Source organism: Schistocerca serialis, chromosome 5, assembly GCF_023864345.2.
Source record: "Schistocerca serialis cubense isolate TAMUIC-IGC-003099 chromosome 5, iqSchSeri2.2, whole genome shotgun sequence".
NCBI lineage: Eukaryota > Metazoa > Arthropoda > Insecta > Orthoptera > Acrididae > Schistocerca > Schistocerca serialis.
Window position 1 is genome coordinate 527712452 of NC_064642.1, and position 16257 is coordinate 527728708.

Sequence of the window (16257 nt, forward strand, 5' to 3'; positions counted from 1 at the left end):
CTTCAGCTCGATAGTGGTGAAGCGATGCAAGCACAGGTTAGGTTGTGGCTTCTTCAACGAAGTCAAACATTCTTTAGTGACGGTATAAACAAACTGGTCTCTCGTTGGGAGCAACGTGTTCGTCACCAGGATGACAATGTTGAGAAATAAATATGTAGACATGAATAATACATATAGGGAAAGCTAACAACGTTCGTTAAATTTAAAATGTTTTAAGAGTTTTCACATAAAAAACTAGGAGGTATTCCCTTTCTGCGTGCCATCGTACTTAGTGTGTGTCAATGGAATTAAATTCGCGATGATGACATTAACTAGCTCTCACCTGAACAGATGGGTTAGTCCTTGTGTGCGAAAGTAAGAAAAACGTGGAAGAGAAATATATGTAAGCGAATTATAAAGCCTACAGAATTTTGATTAAGCGTGGAAAGAACAGATGGCACGATGTAGCAAGCTGCAAATGTGGGTCAGTGTAAGTAAGACGGAGACCTTGTTGTTATCAAGCCAACAGGTAGCACTACGTAGATTAAAACCAGTGCAGAAATACGAGTACCATAGCCGTTGAATTTAACTTGGATTAAATTGATAAGACACAAGAAGGGGAAACAGTCTTTTAAGGGTGAAGAATACTCTGATATACCAAGGTTTATAAGAAGGACAGACATATAAATCGCCTCCTTTTCGCATATCAAGGTTTTTCGGTGGGGTGGTTAATAAAACGACCCACCTGGACTTCACAGGGGATTTTTCGGGATGTTAGTAGTGTGCAGTAAAACAAGAGGCTAAAAAGCAGCTTGTTAGGGCCATGAATGGTGACTGCAGAACATGACGATAAATATGATAATCAGTGATGAATACCGGCAAAAAACGGTGTACGCACTAGGAGACAGTACGTCAAGTAAAATATTGAAGTCATGCGTGGAAAGTGACCAATATCTTCCATAAACTGACTTTCTTATGAGTAAAAACATACTGGAACCTTTTGGAACTCATACTTGGAGGCATAGGAGATGCAGGTAAAGTTGTACATTAGGAGTGGAATATGGGAAATACATTACAGAGAAAATTGTGTGGCGGAAACATGGTACACAGTTGCTGTGACTGAAGGCACCACCCTCGCACTAGAGCCAGGGTGATTACCTCACATACAGCCTTGATAGTGTTGATAGGGCTGGGATATAGTCGTCAAAGCATAGTGTGAGGGATCAGACTGTCGCAGGGCCGACTGGAATTTCACCACATACGTGTTTGGTCCTAGTGGTCCTACACCGCTTCCATGACCTATGTGTTCAGAAATTATGTCCTGTGAAAACATGGTCAGCACGAGTGACCATAAACACTGCACGCCGCAGCTATAAGTGCTGTCACTGTCTGCCATCACTTCCGAGATGTACTCCGCGACAGTTATCGACCCACTGTGGGTGCTCCAGCATGCGGCTACTACGTAGATGCTGCCTCCGTGGCATGCGAAACTGTGGGCTGCGCCTATGCCTAACGCTGTCGGGAAAAGAATGGCAGCCTTCCAGCTGGGGATCGTTTGCTGGCTGACAAGTACCTACTTCATGTGGCGTGTCTGAGCCTTCATGGGGTTCGCACCTGGGGGTCACTCACTCTATAGATGCTGCAATATGTGATCAAAAGTATCCGAACACTCTAAAAAATATACGTTTTTTTTCATATTACGTGCATTGTGCTGCCACCTACTGCCAGGTACTCCATATCAGCGACCTCAGTAGTCATTAGGCATCGTGAGAGAGCAGAATGGGGCGATCCGCGGAACTCCCTGACTTCGAATGTTGTCAGGTGATTGGGTGCCACTTGTGTCATACGTCTGTACGCGAGATTCCCACACTCCTAAACATTCCTAGGTCCACTGTTTTATCCACTGTTTTCCGATGTGATAGTGAAGTGCAAACATGAAGAGACACGAACAGGACAAAAGCGTACAGGCCGACCTCGTCTGTTGAGTGACAGAGACCGCCGACAGTCAAAGAGGGTCGTAATGTACAATAGGCATACATCTATCCAAACCATCACACAGGAATGGCAAACTGCATCAGGATCCACTGCAAGTGCTATGACAGTTAGGCGGGAGATGAGAAAACTTGGATTTAATGGTCGGGCGGCTACTCATAAACCACACATCACGCCGGTAAATGCCAAACGACGCCTTGCTTGGTGTAAGAAACGCAAACATTCGACAACTGGACAGGGGAGAAACCTTGTGTGGAGTGACGAATCACGGTAGACAATGTGGCAATCCGATGGCAGGGTGTGGGTACGGCGGATGCCCGGTGAACGTCATCTGCCAGAGTGTGTAGCGTCGACAGTAAAATTCGGAGGCGGTGGTGTTACGGTGTGGTCATGTTTTCATGTAACGGCCTTGTACCCGTTGTTGTTTTGCGTGGCACTATCACAGCACAGGCCTACATTGACCTTTTAAGTGCCTTCTGGCTTCCCACTGTTGAAGAGCAATTCGAGTATGGTGGTTGCATCTTTCAACACGATCGAGCACCTGTTCAGAATCCACGGACTGTGGCGGAGTGGTTACATGACAATAAAATCTTTGTAGTGGACTGGCCTGTACTAAGTCTTGAGCTGAATCCTACAGAGCACCTCTGGGATGTTTTGGAAAGCCAACTTAGTGCCAGGCCTCACCGACCGACATCGATACCTCTCCTCAGTGCAGCACTCCGTGAGGAATGGGCTGCCATTGCCCAAGAAACCTTCCAACACCTGACTGAACGTATGCCTGCGTGAGTGGAAGCTGTCATCAAGGAGGGCCAACACATACAGATTTCCAGCATTACCGACTGAGGGCGCCACGAACTTGTACGTCATTATCAGCCAGGTGTCCGGATACTTTTGATCACAAAGTGTACGTAACCTTGCGCACGTCGACTCTGCTACTGCAGGATTGCATCTGTGCCACACCACTCTCACTGAGATGCTAACATCATGACTTCACCGCTGCACGCCTGTCTGCCAGAGTGACTCCATAAGCCGATCACCGTCTGGGGTCGCATGGTGAGGTAAGCACGCACCACTTTTTAAGGCTAACTGTGCTGCAGATGCTGACCGCAGCGAGACATCACCTCAACTAATCCCGTACTGCTCTTGTTAGCAAGAAAGACTGTATGGTTATCTCAGTGTTCCTGTGACTTTCAATTGCCATCCAACTGACACAATGTACCAGCTGCCGCGCCAAACATCCTGTCTTTCATCCCAGTCAATAATGGGATAATTGCACACATCAGCCATCCTTGGCCTCTTGCACTTTGTATATTACAACATACCATGATCCTAAATTTACAGTTTACAGTTATCTTTTCCTCGTTCGGAAGAGTTGGGTGTCCTCCTGAGGGATATCGCGCCTACTTCTGTCCAAGCGGCGCGTTGGATCGTCAGAATAACGAGCAGACATTGTTTGAAATAGAATTGACCTCGGTGATGAGTCTCGCTTTGGAAGGAACCCTGCCGAGCAGCGAAGACGTTTCTGGAGACATCCCAGACAGTGGTGGGATATGACCCTACAACCAGGAGTGATGGTCTGGAGTGCCACTTCTTTTCATATCAGGACCCATGTGGTTGTGAACCACAGCAAGCTTACAGTACAGTGGTAAAATATTCTCTTCGCCAATGACAGTAATATTGAAGCACTTGAGAAAACTGGAGAACTCCTTGCAAAGAAAGGAGCTGAAACTCTCAAAGAAGTTTACAATCGGCAAATACGTAATAAAGTTATATTCAATGTAAAGAAAAAAACCATTAATTTCCTTTAAGGAATAAAATGACAGATACATCGTAACGAATACAGAAGCTCTAGGAATGAATACAAATTGTCAGTTTGAGTGGTCTGAAGCCACACATAGTGTCACCGACATGTTACACCTTAGCCGTGTGGCATCACTATGTAGCAGCCAGTGTCTTTAAGTTACAAACCATTCAGGTACAGTCAATACTGTGCTAAGGATTTTTTAGCGTGCAAAAATTCACAAAATTTGAATTCAGTTTTCTATATACAGATATGGACCATGAGAGTAATAACCAAAAATGTTAATCTATATCGTTGTAAGGATATTTCCTAAACATGAGTACTTTAATTACATCATGTGGATACATCTATGGACCAATAATGAACATCAAAATAACTCCAACATCTACTGCACAGCCACACCGGGCCATGTCCATGGAACAAGATACAGTCTGAACTTACATTTACTAAGAAAGAATACAAACTCAAAACAGCATTTTCTGCCACAGAACACAGATGAATAATAAATTGATCAAGGAAATGAAAGAGTTTACTAAAACAGTTATTTGAAAAGTCAGTTAACAACTTCCAGTTAAGCAATATAGTCTATACAACAAATAATAACTTGGATAACAAAGATTGCAGGTTTGGTGAAAAATATAACACATGTAAACAATTAAAATCACCTCTATTATGTCACATTAGACTTTCGCTCTGCAGAGTTTTCTGGAAAACGTTACTCCCAAAGCTCTGAGATATGTAATACTAACACCTTATCCTCGTTCTGTGCTTAAAATCCAACATATTACAGAGGGACACTTGCAAGACTAAAGAAAAATCAAGACACATACATCACATACATATGACAATGTAAAATGCTACAAAATGTTAGCAGTTCTGAGAAAAAAAAGGTAAGCTGTAGGGAGAGACGGGTAATATACAATACCTACAAGAGCCAAGAGGGAAAAATAAGAGTGGACGACCAAGAACGAAGTGCTCGGATTAAAAATGGTGTAAGACAGGGATGTAGACTTTCACCCATACTGTTCAACCTCTACATCGAAGAAGCAGTGATGGACATAAGAAAAAGGTTCAGCAGCGGAATTAAAATTCAAGGTGAAAGGATATCAATGATACAATTCGCTGATGATATTGCTATCCTGAGTGAAAGTGATGAAGAATTACATGATCTGCTGAATGAAATGAACAGTCTAATGAGTACAGAATTTGGACCGAGAGTAATTCGAAGAAAGACGAAGGTAATGACCAGCAGAAATGAGTACAGAGAGATAATTAACATTAGTACTGATGGTCACCAAGTAGATGAAGTTTAAGGAATTCAGCTACCTACGCAGCAAAATACCCAATGATTGATGGGGCAAGGAGGGCATCAAAAGCAGACTAGCAATGGTAAAAAGGTTATTTCTGGTCAAGAACAGTCTACTAGTATCAAACATAGGATTTAATTTGAGGAATAAATTTCTGAGAATGTACGTTTGGAGCACAGCATCGTATGTTAGTGAAATATGGACTGTGGGAAAACCGCAGCAGAGGAGAGTCGAGGGTTTGAGATGTGATGCTACAGACGAATGTTGAAAATTTGGTGGACTGATAAGGTGAGAAGGTTCTGCACAGGATCGGAGAGGAAAGAATTATATGGAAAACACTAACAAGGAGAATGGACAGGATGATAGGACATCTGTTAAGACATGAGGGAATGACTTCCAAGGTACTAGAGGGAGCTGTAGAGGGTATAAACTGGAGAGGAAGGCAGAGGTTGGAAAACATAAAGCAAACAACTGAGGACGTAGGTTGCAAGTGCTAATCTCAGATGAAGAGGTTGGCACAGGAGAAGAATTCGTGGCTGGCCGCATCAAGCCAGTCAAAAGACAGATGACTCAAAAAAAATGTTCCAGTTACTGAGCCCTAGTTGTGCGCCAGCTACTGAAGTACTGAGCAACAGGTGTGTGCTAGCCACCTCAGCCGACTCCTGTAGAGGTCGGTACAGCAGGCTGCCACCGAAGTCTGTACTCTGATGTTGCTCTTCCGCTCTTCCTCGCTACCATAGTCCTGATAACAGAACTGTGCCTCACTTACTTCTGCGAGCTGGCAACGTTGGCGAGGGCCACATGTTAACTTCAGCACAGGCGTCCTATCCTGGACACTCACTACACAACACAGATCCCTCGCCTGATGGAGTAATACTTGACTGTAATATATTTACGATTTATCAGTGGAAATGAACTTGGCTTCAGTCTGGTGGCCAGATAATAATCTCACCCCATCATTGCCTTATATAGTGATATATCTAATTACACCACCTATCCTGACATCCCACCACAACTACTGCTACTACAGTTACCTCTATATCCGTACCTCAAAAACAACCGTTAGGTTAATAGTGGGCACTACTGACTGTACCTGAATAATTCTGACATTTGACACCTCCCTGATGGTACACATTGAGATAGGTTCATACCCCTCTGTGCCCACACTAAGAAAGGCTCATATCCCTCTATGTAAGCCACAATTGACATAACGTGTGATGTACGTCGATGACACTAACATGTTTTGTCATACGATGTAGTCATCAGAAAGCCGGCACTGGCAGAGATCGTGCATTGATGCGCAACAGTCCCGACCAGACTGTTAGCCCAACTCGAGCACAGAATACAGTTCAGGAGAGCATAGTATTCGAACCGCCGACGTCAGAATTCTCATTTTCGAAGGCGTGTGCTTGCTCTGGCCGAAGATCAGCAAAATGGCTCTGAGCACTATGGGACTCAACTGCTGAGGTCATTAGTCCCCTAGAACTTAGAACTAGTTAAATATAACTAACCTAAGGACATCACACACATCCATGCCCGAGATCGGATTCGAACCTGCGACGGTAGCGGTCGCGCGGTTCCAGACTGTAGCGCCTAGAACGGCTCGGCAGTCTGGCACAGGCGGCGTAGTTCGGCATCATGTACACACCTGGAGACTGTGTGAACAAGCAGCCCTTCATCGGTGCTGACTTCCTGTTGCTAAACCGTGGGACGAAAGAATTTACAGGCAGCTAACACTGCCGGCCGTGGCTGGCCGCAATGGAAAAATGAAGCTACCGTTTGGAAGCTCATATAATAAAGTAAAACCTCCTACTGTCTGGCTCATCCTTTACACTCCTCCCCCTTCCGTGGGAGCGGAGAATGTATGTGAATTCGCTCAATGTAATTATTATTTGAATGCAAACAATATTAGCTTGCAAAACAAAGTAAACATTACTTGATTAAGAATGGCCCTCACGGAAGATGGCAGGGGTCTTAACCTATGGGAGGGTGTAGAGACTCTAAAGACCTCCTTGGGGTCACAAAGGGACTTACGTCAACAATATTGTGTGTATACAAGAATCATCATGAAACATCAAAGCAGTATAAAACATCAAAACAAAATTAGAATAAAACATAATAGTGTGAATGAGGTAAACATGCAAAGCGTTCTTGTTGATAGGATGAAGTAAAAATGTCTTTGTTAAAAAAAATAAATAAACTGAAAATGCAAAGATATCACCACTGATGAGTCACTGCGGGGGCGAGTGATGCGAGGCGGCGTGGTATGTTGTCCTCAGCAGGCAGCGCGCAGGCTGCCAGCGGGAAGGGGGCGTGGCTGCTGGCCAGTTCCCCTCCACAGCAGCACCCTCCTCCCAGAAAAAGCAGTCCGTCGACATAGCTGGTCGTCGCCACTGACTGACGATGACTTCATTACCTCTGCTCATCTTCCTTCGTCAGCTAATGAAGGAAACAACCCAGAGCTTTAATATTATACAACTACACGCTTCAGAGGCGTTGGCTAGCTCCTTCTGCTACGCCAGTTTCCTCGGTGAGAGTACTTGCCTTCTGAAAAAGTTTTCTCACTTCAGGGTGCGTTGTCACCGCACTGACAGAACCTCTCTCCCTATGACATCATGTTGGTGTACTGGTGCTAGACAGTTCAACGTCCTGGGCTAGGGCACTGCTCAGCACTTATCCGTTATAAGGCTTCTTGCATTACCAGGGAAGAAATGTTAATTTTTATGTGGTTAACCCAAATATATTTTCTGTGACGTAACAATATTGTGCAGGCTTTGGCCCACAGTATGAAGAAATTATTTAAAATATTTAAATGGGAGTTATGATATTTTATGTAAGTACTATGTAGCAGCGTAAGCACTTGTTGTATATTTCTGCTATATTCATTCGGTGTAGATCTACTGTCTTCATCATAAGTCTGTTGCCATTAAAAAGGAAATAAGCAAATTTAAAGAATAATAAAAAATTATTGTAAATTGTAAGTCATGTCTCCTGTTTATCCATAGATTTTTCTTATTATAATAATGTTTCAGTATGGATACGCGCGGGTAATGGAGATTGAAGGCCTTATTTACATTGTGAGTAGAACATGTAATATTTATATCTTCAATTACGTAAGTAATTATTTGAAATTTCCAAATCCTAGTGAGATTTAGTAATAGTGCTGTACTTCTTTCCACAGGCTTGGACGGACTCACGCTTATCTTGGACAGGTAGTGACGTAGTAAAAAATGTTTACGTTTATACTGACGAGATCTGGACACCTGACCTAGGAGTTCTACATAGGTGAGTTCGATGACACAGGGACTAAAAACAATATTCATTAAGTGCATCCCCATTCTCCTAAATTCCTTACATTTTTCCCTTTCTAGTAGCAAATAAATGCACCCCTCTCACCATCAAAACATATTTAAGACCAATAAGTTAATGTTGTCCAGTCATGAGCACCACAATGCTGCTTCACTGAATACGCGTTTAAAACTTTGTAGACATTAAAAAAAACAGCATTAATGAGCCAATAAATAAATAAAGAATGCTAACATTTTAAGGGTTACTATTCATAGCATGGTAATTATTTGGAACTTCGTATCTTTTGAAGTATCGAAGTAACTGTGGAGCTTCCATTTTTTTTATTTCATTGGCCTCTTGGTAGATTAGTACAATCAGTTGAAACGTACAGGGTTGCCATTCGACAGAAGGCATTAATGTATCGTTTCCACAAATTTGTAAGTAATTTCTAACTTTAATTTCAGTGACATTAATGTTAGCACCTATATAAGTACAGTGGCATAAAACTAATCAAAAGTAAGGAAACACACACACACACACACACACACACACACACACACAAACTGATCGATTATAACTTAATATCAAATTTCAACGTCCGCCCCTGGTTGCCGAGTGGTCAGCGCCGCGGAATGTCGTGCCAAACGGTCTGGGTTCTACTGACGGCTGGGTCTGAGATTTTCTCCGCTCAGCGACTGGGTGATGTGCTGCCCTTATCATCATCACTTCATCCCCATCGACACGCAAGTCGCCGAAGTGGCGTCAACTCGAAAGACTTGCACCTGTCGAACGCTACACCCGACAGGAGGCCCTAGCCATGAGGCATTTCCATTTACCAAATTAAAAAAAAACTCAAATACATCTTCGAAATGTATATAGGGTGCTAATTTTAAGTTATCAAACCAGAATAACTCGACAAATAAGCTTCATACGAAAAAACGTATAGAATCCAAAGTTGATTATTTTCGAGGGGGACATTTGCTGGTGCTAAAATTTGCCGGCCACTCCAGCCCCCTTGGGGTGCGGCGGGAGGCAACTTTAAAATTTCAAATGAGAACCCCCATTTTTTTATTGTGGGATCAGATTCTACGTAAAAAAAAACTTCGTACATTTTGTTTTGAACATTTGTTTTGATTCTTGGTATTTGTGGTTGTAATTCAAGGTAATCCATGTTCTCATTTTTGCATGGAAAATGATTACGGATAAATAAAAATGATTTCACTCATTATTAAGTAGGATGTTTGGTTAGTTAGTTGGCTACTCAGATGATTTGATTGACAATTAAAAGTTGTGTGGCCTCTTGGCCACGAAACAGCATAACTTATCCGAAAATGAGGAAAAAATTAATACAGTATTTGGGTGAACATTTGTAAAACTCTAATTCCCCTCTCTCAAGCTCCACCCTATCGGGAGCGAGGGAGAGTTTTAGTTTTAGCTAATCAAAACTTACGAAGTAAATAAGTATTTTTTATTTATCCGTAACCATTTTCCACGCAAAAATGAGAACATGGATTTTCTTGAATTACAGCGCCAATTAACAAGAACGAAAACAATTTTTTAAAACAAAATTTACGTAGTTTTTTATGTAGAATCTGATTCTGCAATAAAAAATTGGGTTCCCATTTGAAATTTTAAAACTGCATCCCGCCCCACCCCCAGGGGGCTGGGGTGGCGGGCTAATTTTAGCACCAGCAGATGTCCCCCTTGAAAATAATCAACTTTGGATTCTACACATATTTTCGTGTGAGGCTTATTCTTCGAGTTATTCTGGTTTGTCAACTTAAAATTTACACCCTGTGTATTTACTGTTCTCAAGAGCAGTAATCAGTTTAGTTATTTACTTGATCTCTTGTCTTTAAAACGAAACCGAGATATTTTCTAAATATGAACACTCGGATTGTCAATACAGTGCAGTTTCACAATTCAAATCCTTGACTAGAAAAGCGTTGCGTACTGCTGTCCCGTCGGGAATCTTCGACTTCATATCTAGCACGTTTCCTGTCCTTCCACTACGAACTTCAGCTGCATCGTACCACTAAACACCTCTCTTAAAAGAATGCTAATTGACATTCCGTATACAAGGAAATTTACCTCGTTACGAGCTTTATCTACACAGAAACAAACTCCTTCCTAAGCGTGATGTCACTTATCGAAACAATTCTCCTGATACACACTTCAATTTATGAAACAAACAAGGTTCACATGGACCGCGAACGTGATGCTAGACGCATTGAATCCTCTTCATTTCTGAGTAGCACTTGCACCCTACAGCCTCAGTTATTGATTGTAAATATTCAAATATGCGTCTCCCCACTCAGTTTTTATACTCTGCAGCTCACTCTAGTACCATGGAAGTTCTAACACATGTGATATCATCCAGTGCTTCTTTCTAGCCAGTGTTTTCCAAATCTTCCTTACTTCGCCGATTCTGCGAAGAACCTCCTCTTTTGTTATCATACCAGACCACAAACACTGGAAAAACCATTTTGCAACACCCCCTCTCAGAGGCTTCAATTTTCTCCTTTCCTATATGTTCCGCACTCCGTGATTAAGCACCATGTAATGTTATGCTGCAAACGTACATTCTTAGAAATACGTTCCTTTAGAATATGGCTGGCGTTTGTTACTTCGCTTGGCAACGAGTGCCGTCCTTGCCTGCGCTAATTTGCTCTTTACGTCCTCATTGCTTCGTCCGTCATGAGGAATTTTGCTTAAGTTGCCGAATTAATTAGTCCGTAGTCCCAATTTTGATTTTAACCCTATCGTTAGTCACATTTGTGCTACTCCTCATTATTTTCGTCTTTCTTCGGTTTCTCACAATTCATATCTTGAATCGTTCACCTGTTCATTCAGTTCAGCACGTCCTGAAGTTCTTTTGCTCTTTCACTGAAGGTAGCAAAGTCATCAGCGAATCATATCACTGATATCCTTTCACTTTGAGTTTTAAAGCCATAAATTCAACTGAATACCTAGATATTACAATTACGAACAACTTAAATTGGAAGGAACACATAGAAACTGCCTACACTACGCTTGTCCGTCCTCTTTTAGAATACTGCTGTGCGCTGAGGGATCGTTACCAGATAGGGCTGACGGAGTACATTGAAAAAGTTCAAAGAAGGTCAGCACGTTTTGCATTATCGCGAAGTATGGGAGAGAGTGTCACTGAAATAATACAAGATTTGGGCTGGAGATCATTACAAGAAAAGCGTTTTTCGTTGCAACGGAATCTTCTCACGAAGTTCCCATCACCACCTTTCTCCTCTGAATGCGAAAATATTTTGTTAACATCGACCTGTATAGGGAGAAACGATCACCACGATAAATAAGAGTAATCAGAGCTCGTACGAGTAGATATAGATGTTTGTTGTTTCCGTGCGCTATACAATATTGGAATAATAGAGAATTGTGCAGGTGGTTCGATTAACCCTCTGCCAGGTTCTAAAATGCTATTTGCAGAGTATCCATGTAAATGTAGATGTAGATGTAGAAGCCACTGGACGTAATGAAGAATTACATAATCCTAAAATAATGCTCTAGCTTATGTTGCCGTACGTGGTAGTTTTTGTATTATAGCTTGTTTTCTATGGTAATATGATGTTTCAAAACATTATTGCAAGCAAGATCTATCAAGTCAGAACCGTTTTTTGTATGTTTCGCGCAGGCCAAGTATTGTGTGGGAATATGATCTTCTTTAACCTTTTTCACCATGTAATGGTTGTATGTTCGCTGATTAAGAGTACAGTGAAAACTTGTAAGGGGAATGCTGGATATTAAACTGACCTACTAATCATTAGTAGTTAGATGAACCCCTGATTGCCGAAGCACCACTGTAGTATATAAATGTTTAGAATCCAGTATTAAACAGAAACGCTATCTGGCTTCAGGACACTCAAGAAAATTGGCACGAAACGCACACACAAATATTTCTGATACGGTATATCAAATTAGCGTAGATATGTACTATAACATCAAACTGTAGGTGACAATTCATAAAATACGACCAAACGTAGGGCCTAATGTAATGTGGTAACATTCAGCTTACAGCGTCACACCGTACAATGAGGATGTTTTCTCCCGATTGGGACGCTGATGAGCTTGCCGTTTAGTATCCTAAGCACCGATCACGTCTCATCTCATCCTAGCGACTACTTACAAAACTTTGACCCGAAAGACTGATCACTGAAATACTTCATCAGACCTACGGAATAGTGATGAAGTCCAACGACAGAATTCACATATTGCGGAAAATGGGGGAAACTAGCCAAGCCTTTTCAAAGGAAACATTCCGGAGTTTGTCTTAAAAGAATCTTAAGTGGGGATGGCTGGACAGGGTTTTGAACCGTCATCCTCTCGCAAGCGAATACGGAGTGCTGACAACTGAATCACCTTGCTCGGTGTAAAAAAAGCATAGTACCCAACGTGTCTACGAGAGGCGTTTGAAAAGTCCGTGCAAAGTCCGAGAGACGGCACTACCGGCGCGTATAGAGGTTATGTATAGTTAGTAGCGTCTTTGGAAAGAACGCTTACCAAGTTTTAGCCATATTGGTCTATGTCTTTGTGTTAGCATTCGTGTGGATCAAGGAAGTCGAGTGATTGTCAAAAAATGGACGAAAAAGAATTTCATGTCATGATTAAACATTACTTTAAGAAAGGCAAAACGCCTCAGGAGACTAAAGAGAAGCTTGATAAACATTAAGGTGATTCTGCACCTTCGATTAAAACAGTTTATAAGTGGTTCCAAAATTTTCGAAGTGGCCATATGGGCACAAGGGATGCTGAACGTTCTGGACTCCCTGTGGAGGTTACGACTACAGAAATCATTGATAAAATCCATGATATGGTGATGGATGACAGAAGAGTTAAGATGCGTGAGATTGCTAGTGCTGTGGTTATCTCGTATGAACGGGTACATAATATTTTGCATAAACATTTGGACATGAGAAAGCTATCCACAAGATGGGTTCCGCGATTGCTCACGCTTGACGAAAAACGGAATCGTGTTAAGTGTTGCAAGGATAGTTTTCAGCTGTTCAGGAAGAATCCGCAGGACTTTAGGCGTCATTTTGTCACTGTGGATGAAGCATGGATACATTACTATACTCCTGAGACTAAACAACAATCTAAACAACTGGTTACCAAGGGAGAATCTGCACTAAAAAAGGCGAAAACCATTCCTTCGGCTGGAATAGTTACGGCGACTGTCTTTTGGGATTCGCAAGGGGTAATCCTCATTGACTATCTGGAAAAGGGTAAAACTATTACAGGTGCATATTATACATTGTTACAGGACTGTTTGAAAACCGAGCTGAAATAAAAACGCCGGCGATTGGACGGCAAAAAAGTCCTTCTCCATCACGACAATGCACCAGCACACACCTCAGCAGTTGTGGTCACAAAATTAGTGGAAACAGGATTCCAACTCGTTTCACATCCCCCATGTTCTCCAGACTTGGCTCCCTCGGACTACTATTCACTCCCCAATTTGAAGAAATGGCTGCCGGGAAAAAGATTTTATTTAAACGAGGAGGTGATTGCAGAAACTATAGACGTTCATGTTGCAATATGTACGGGGTGTGCTTCTCGCTGGAGGTAGGTACGTTGAGTCTTAGGGGTATATTTCGTATCACAACTTGGAAACAATCCTTCAACATACAACTCTGTAATATGGGCAGCCACATCCGTTGAAACTCGTAGTAAACTTGAATAAAGCAACTGAAAGGTGTTAATTGATGATTTAGTCACCACCGTTTTCGCTGCATTAAAGCAGCATCTTTACATGATTCTACAAAGAAAGTAAAGGTCCTTGTAATCTATATATTTAAAAAAATAAATTAACGACAGCCAATAGAAGTAAAGCCAAATGAAAATACTTGCTGTAGTTTCACGTAGATTATTACGCAGAGACGCCCCCAACGTTTGTTGTCACAGAATCCAACCCCACGAGGAGGAGAAGTAATTAAAAAAATGATACTCGGCAGAGCATTGGGGCGTACAGGGCGGGGAATGAGACACTGTGGCAAAAATAACCGTAGTTAATGTAATATATTTATCGTATGATGATACAGAGCTCCGATCAAATACATAATTTTAAAAGTATACAGGGTAAAAATGGACAAGCAAAATACAGGTACAGAATCAAATGTCCCAAGTATTATGCTAAATTATGTACACGTAGCACAAGCTCTTAGATTTCTAAGTCCAATCTGTTGATCCAGTTGAGCCTTTCAGGTGATGCATGATGGATGTCATTTATTGATCCCCCGATGGCCCGTTTCGGGCATTCACCAACAATGTGATTTATTGTTTGTATGGCAACTCCACAGCCACAATCTGGAGATGTTGCCCACCCCCATTTGTGCTTTAGATATCTACTGTTCCCTTGTCATGTTAGGATTCGGTTGATGGTTCTCCACTGGCGTCTGGGGAGTGTGAGACCTAGAACTCGCATGGAAGGCTTTTCTACCAGATGACCGTTGAACAGTGACGGTTCTTCCCACTGACTTCACCATACTTTGTTGATGTTAAAGTCGGAGGCTTCGAGATGATGTGCAGTTCGCCAAGGTGGTTTTCTTGGCTTCAGACGCTGCTGTTCTGCTATTAATATATCGATATCGCTGTGTACGGGTAGCTGGGGGTTCTTCTGAATGTTTCCACAGATCTTCAGGAGAGCATCTGATCTTCGTACAGCTGGAGGTTGGATGTTACTTAAAACTGGTAGCCATGCGGTTTGAGTGCTATGTATGCAGCCTGGGATAAGTCGCATTGTCTGGTTGAGTTGCACATCTACAGTGAGCACTGTTCATCCGAACTGGACAACAGTAATCAGCGACAGAGGATGATAGCGCCAAAGCAGTTGATCTTAGGATTCGAGCGCTGCAACCCCAGGAGGTACTAGCAAGCTTCTGAGTCATATTACCTTCACTTTTGCTGCCACGTTGGAGAGACTTTGTAGGAAAGTTAGGAACCTATCGAGTGTTATTTCGGAGTACTTCGGTGTGCTGCAGCACTTAAAGCTTTGTCCTTGGAGTTTAACTTCTGGTTTATAGTCAGAGTGTCTTTTCCGTAGTTGGATCAAATGGTTCAAATGGCTCTGAGCACTATGGGACTCAACTGCTGAGATCATTAGTCCCCTAGAACTTAGAACTAGTTAAATCTAACTAACCTAAGGACATCACAAACATCCATGCCCGAGGCAGGATTCGAACCTGCGACCGCAGCGGTCTTGCGGTTCCAGACTGCAGCGCCTTTAACCGCACGGCCACTTCGGCCGGCTTCCGTAGTTGGAATGCTGAAGTAACTTTTCTGAGGGTTTAGGCGGAGGCACCATTTCCTGAAGTATGTGTCCAGTATTTCCATGTCGGCAGTTAATGTGCTTTCAGCAGTAGTGAAACTGGAGGTCTGGGGGCAAGATTACTCGCGTCCCTAACATACCCTAAGTCACACGTGCCTCCTGTGTGGTGCTAAATGAGTAACAACAGGATGAGACCGAACTACCCGGAAAGGCCTCCCGGTCATTAAATGCAGAGCAATATATTTGATTAAAATGTAATGCAAGAAGCCGAATATATCATCAGTGGAGCGTCTGCCGGAGAAAAGTAACTAATTAAACATCCTCGCCGGCCTGTGTGCCCGAGCGGTTATAGACGCTTCGTCTGGAACCACGTGACCGCTACGGTCACAGGTTCGAATCCTGCCTGAGGCATGGATGTGTGTGACGTCCTTAGGTTAGTTAGGTTTAAGTAGTTCTAAGTTCTAGGGGACTGATGACCTCAGATGTTAAGTCCCATAGTGCTCAGAGCCATTTGAACCATTTGAAACATCCTCGTTACTACAAATCTAAAAGCCCCCTCCCACGCCGCCCCAAGCAAGAAAAAGTTATAGAAGATC

General features: G+C 42.5%; 1 protein-coding gene across 1 annotated transcript in view; it reads left to right on the top strand.

The window, feature by feature from the left end:
- The window catches only part of LOC126480914 (neuronal acetylcholine receptor subunit alpha-3-like), a 142098-nt gene that overhangs the window by 19226 nt on the left and 106615 nt on the right, over positions 1 to 16257 (top strand). Inside the window, exons 3-4 of the mRNA XM_050104321.1 lie at positions 8112 to 8156; positions 8261 to 8364. Of these exons, the coding sequence (XP_049960278.1) occupies positions 8112 to 8156; positions 8261 to 8364 (149 nt within the window). The remainder of the gene's footprint in view (positions 1 to 8111; positions 8157 to 8260; positions 8365 to 16257) is intronic.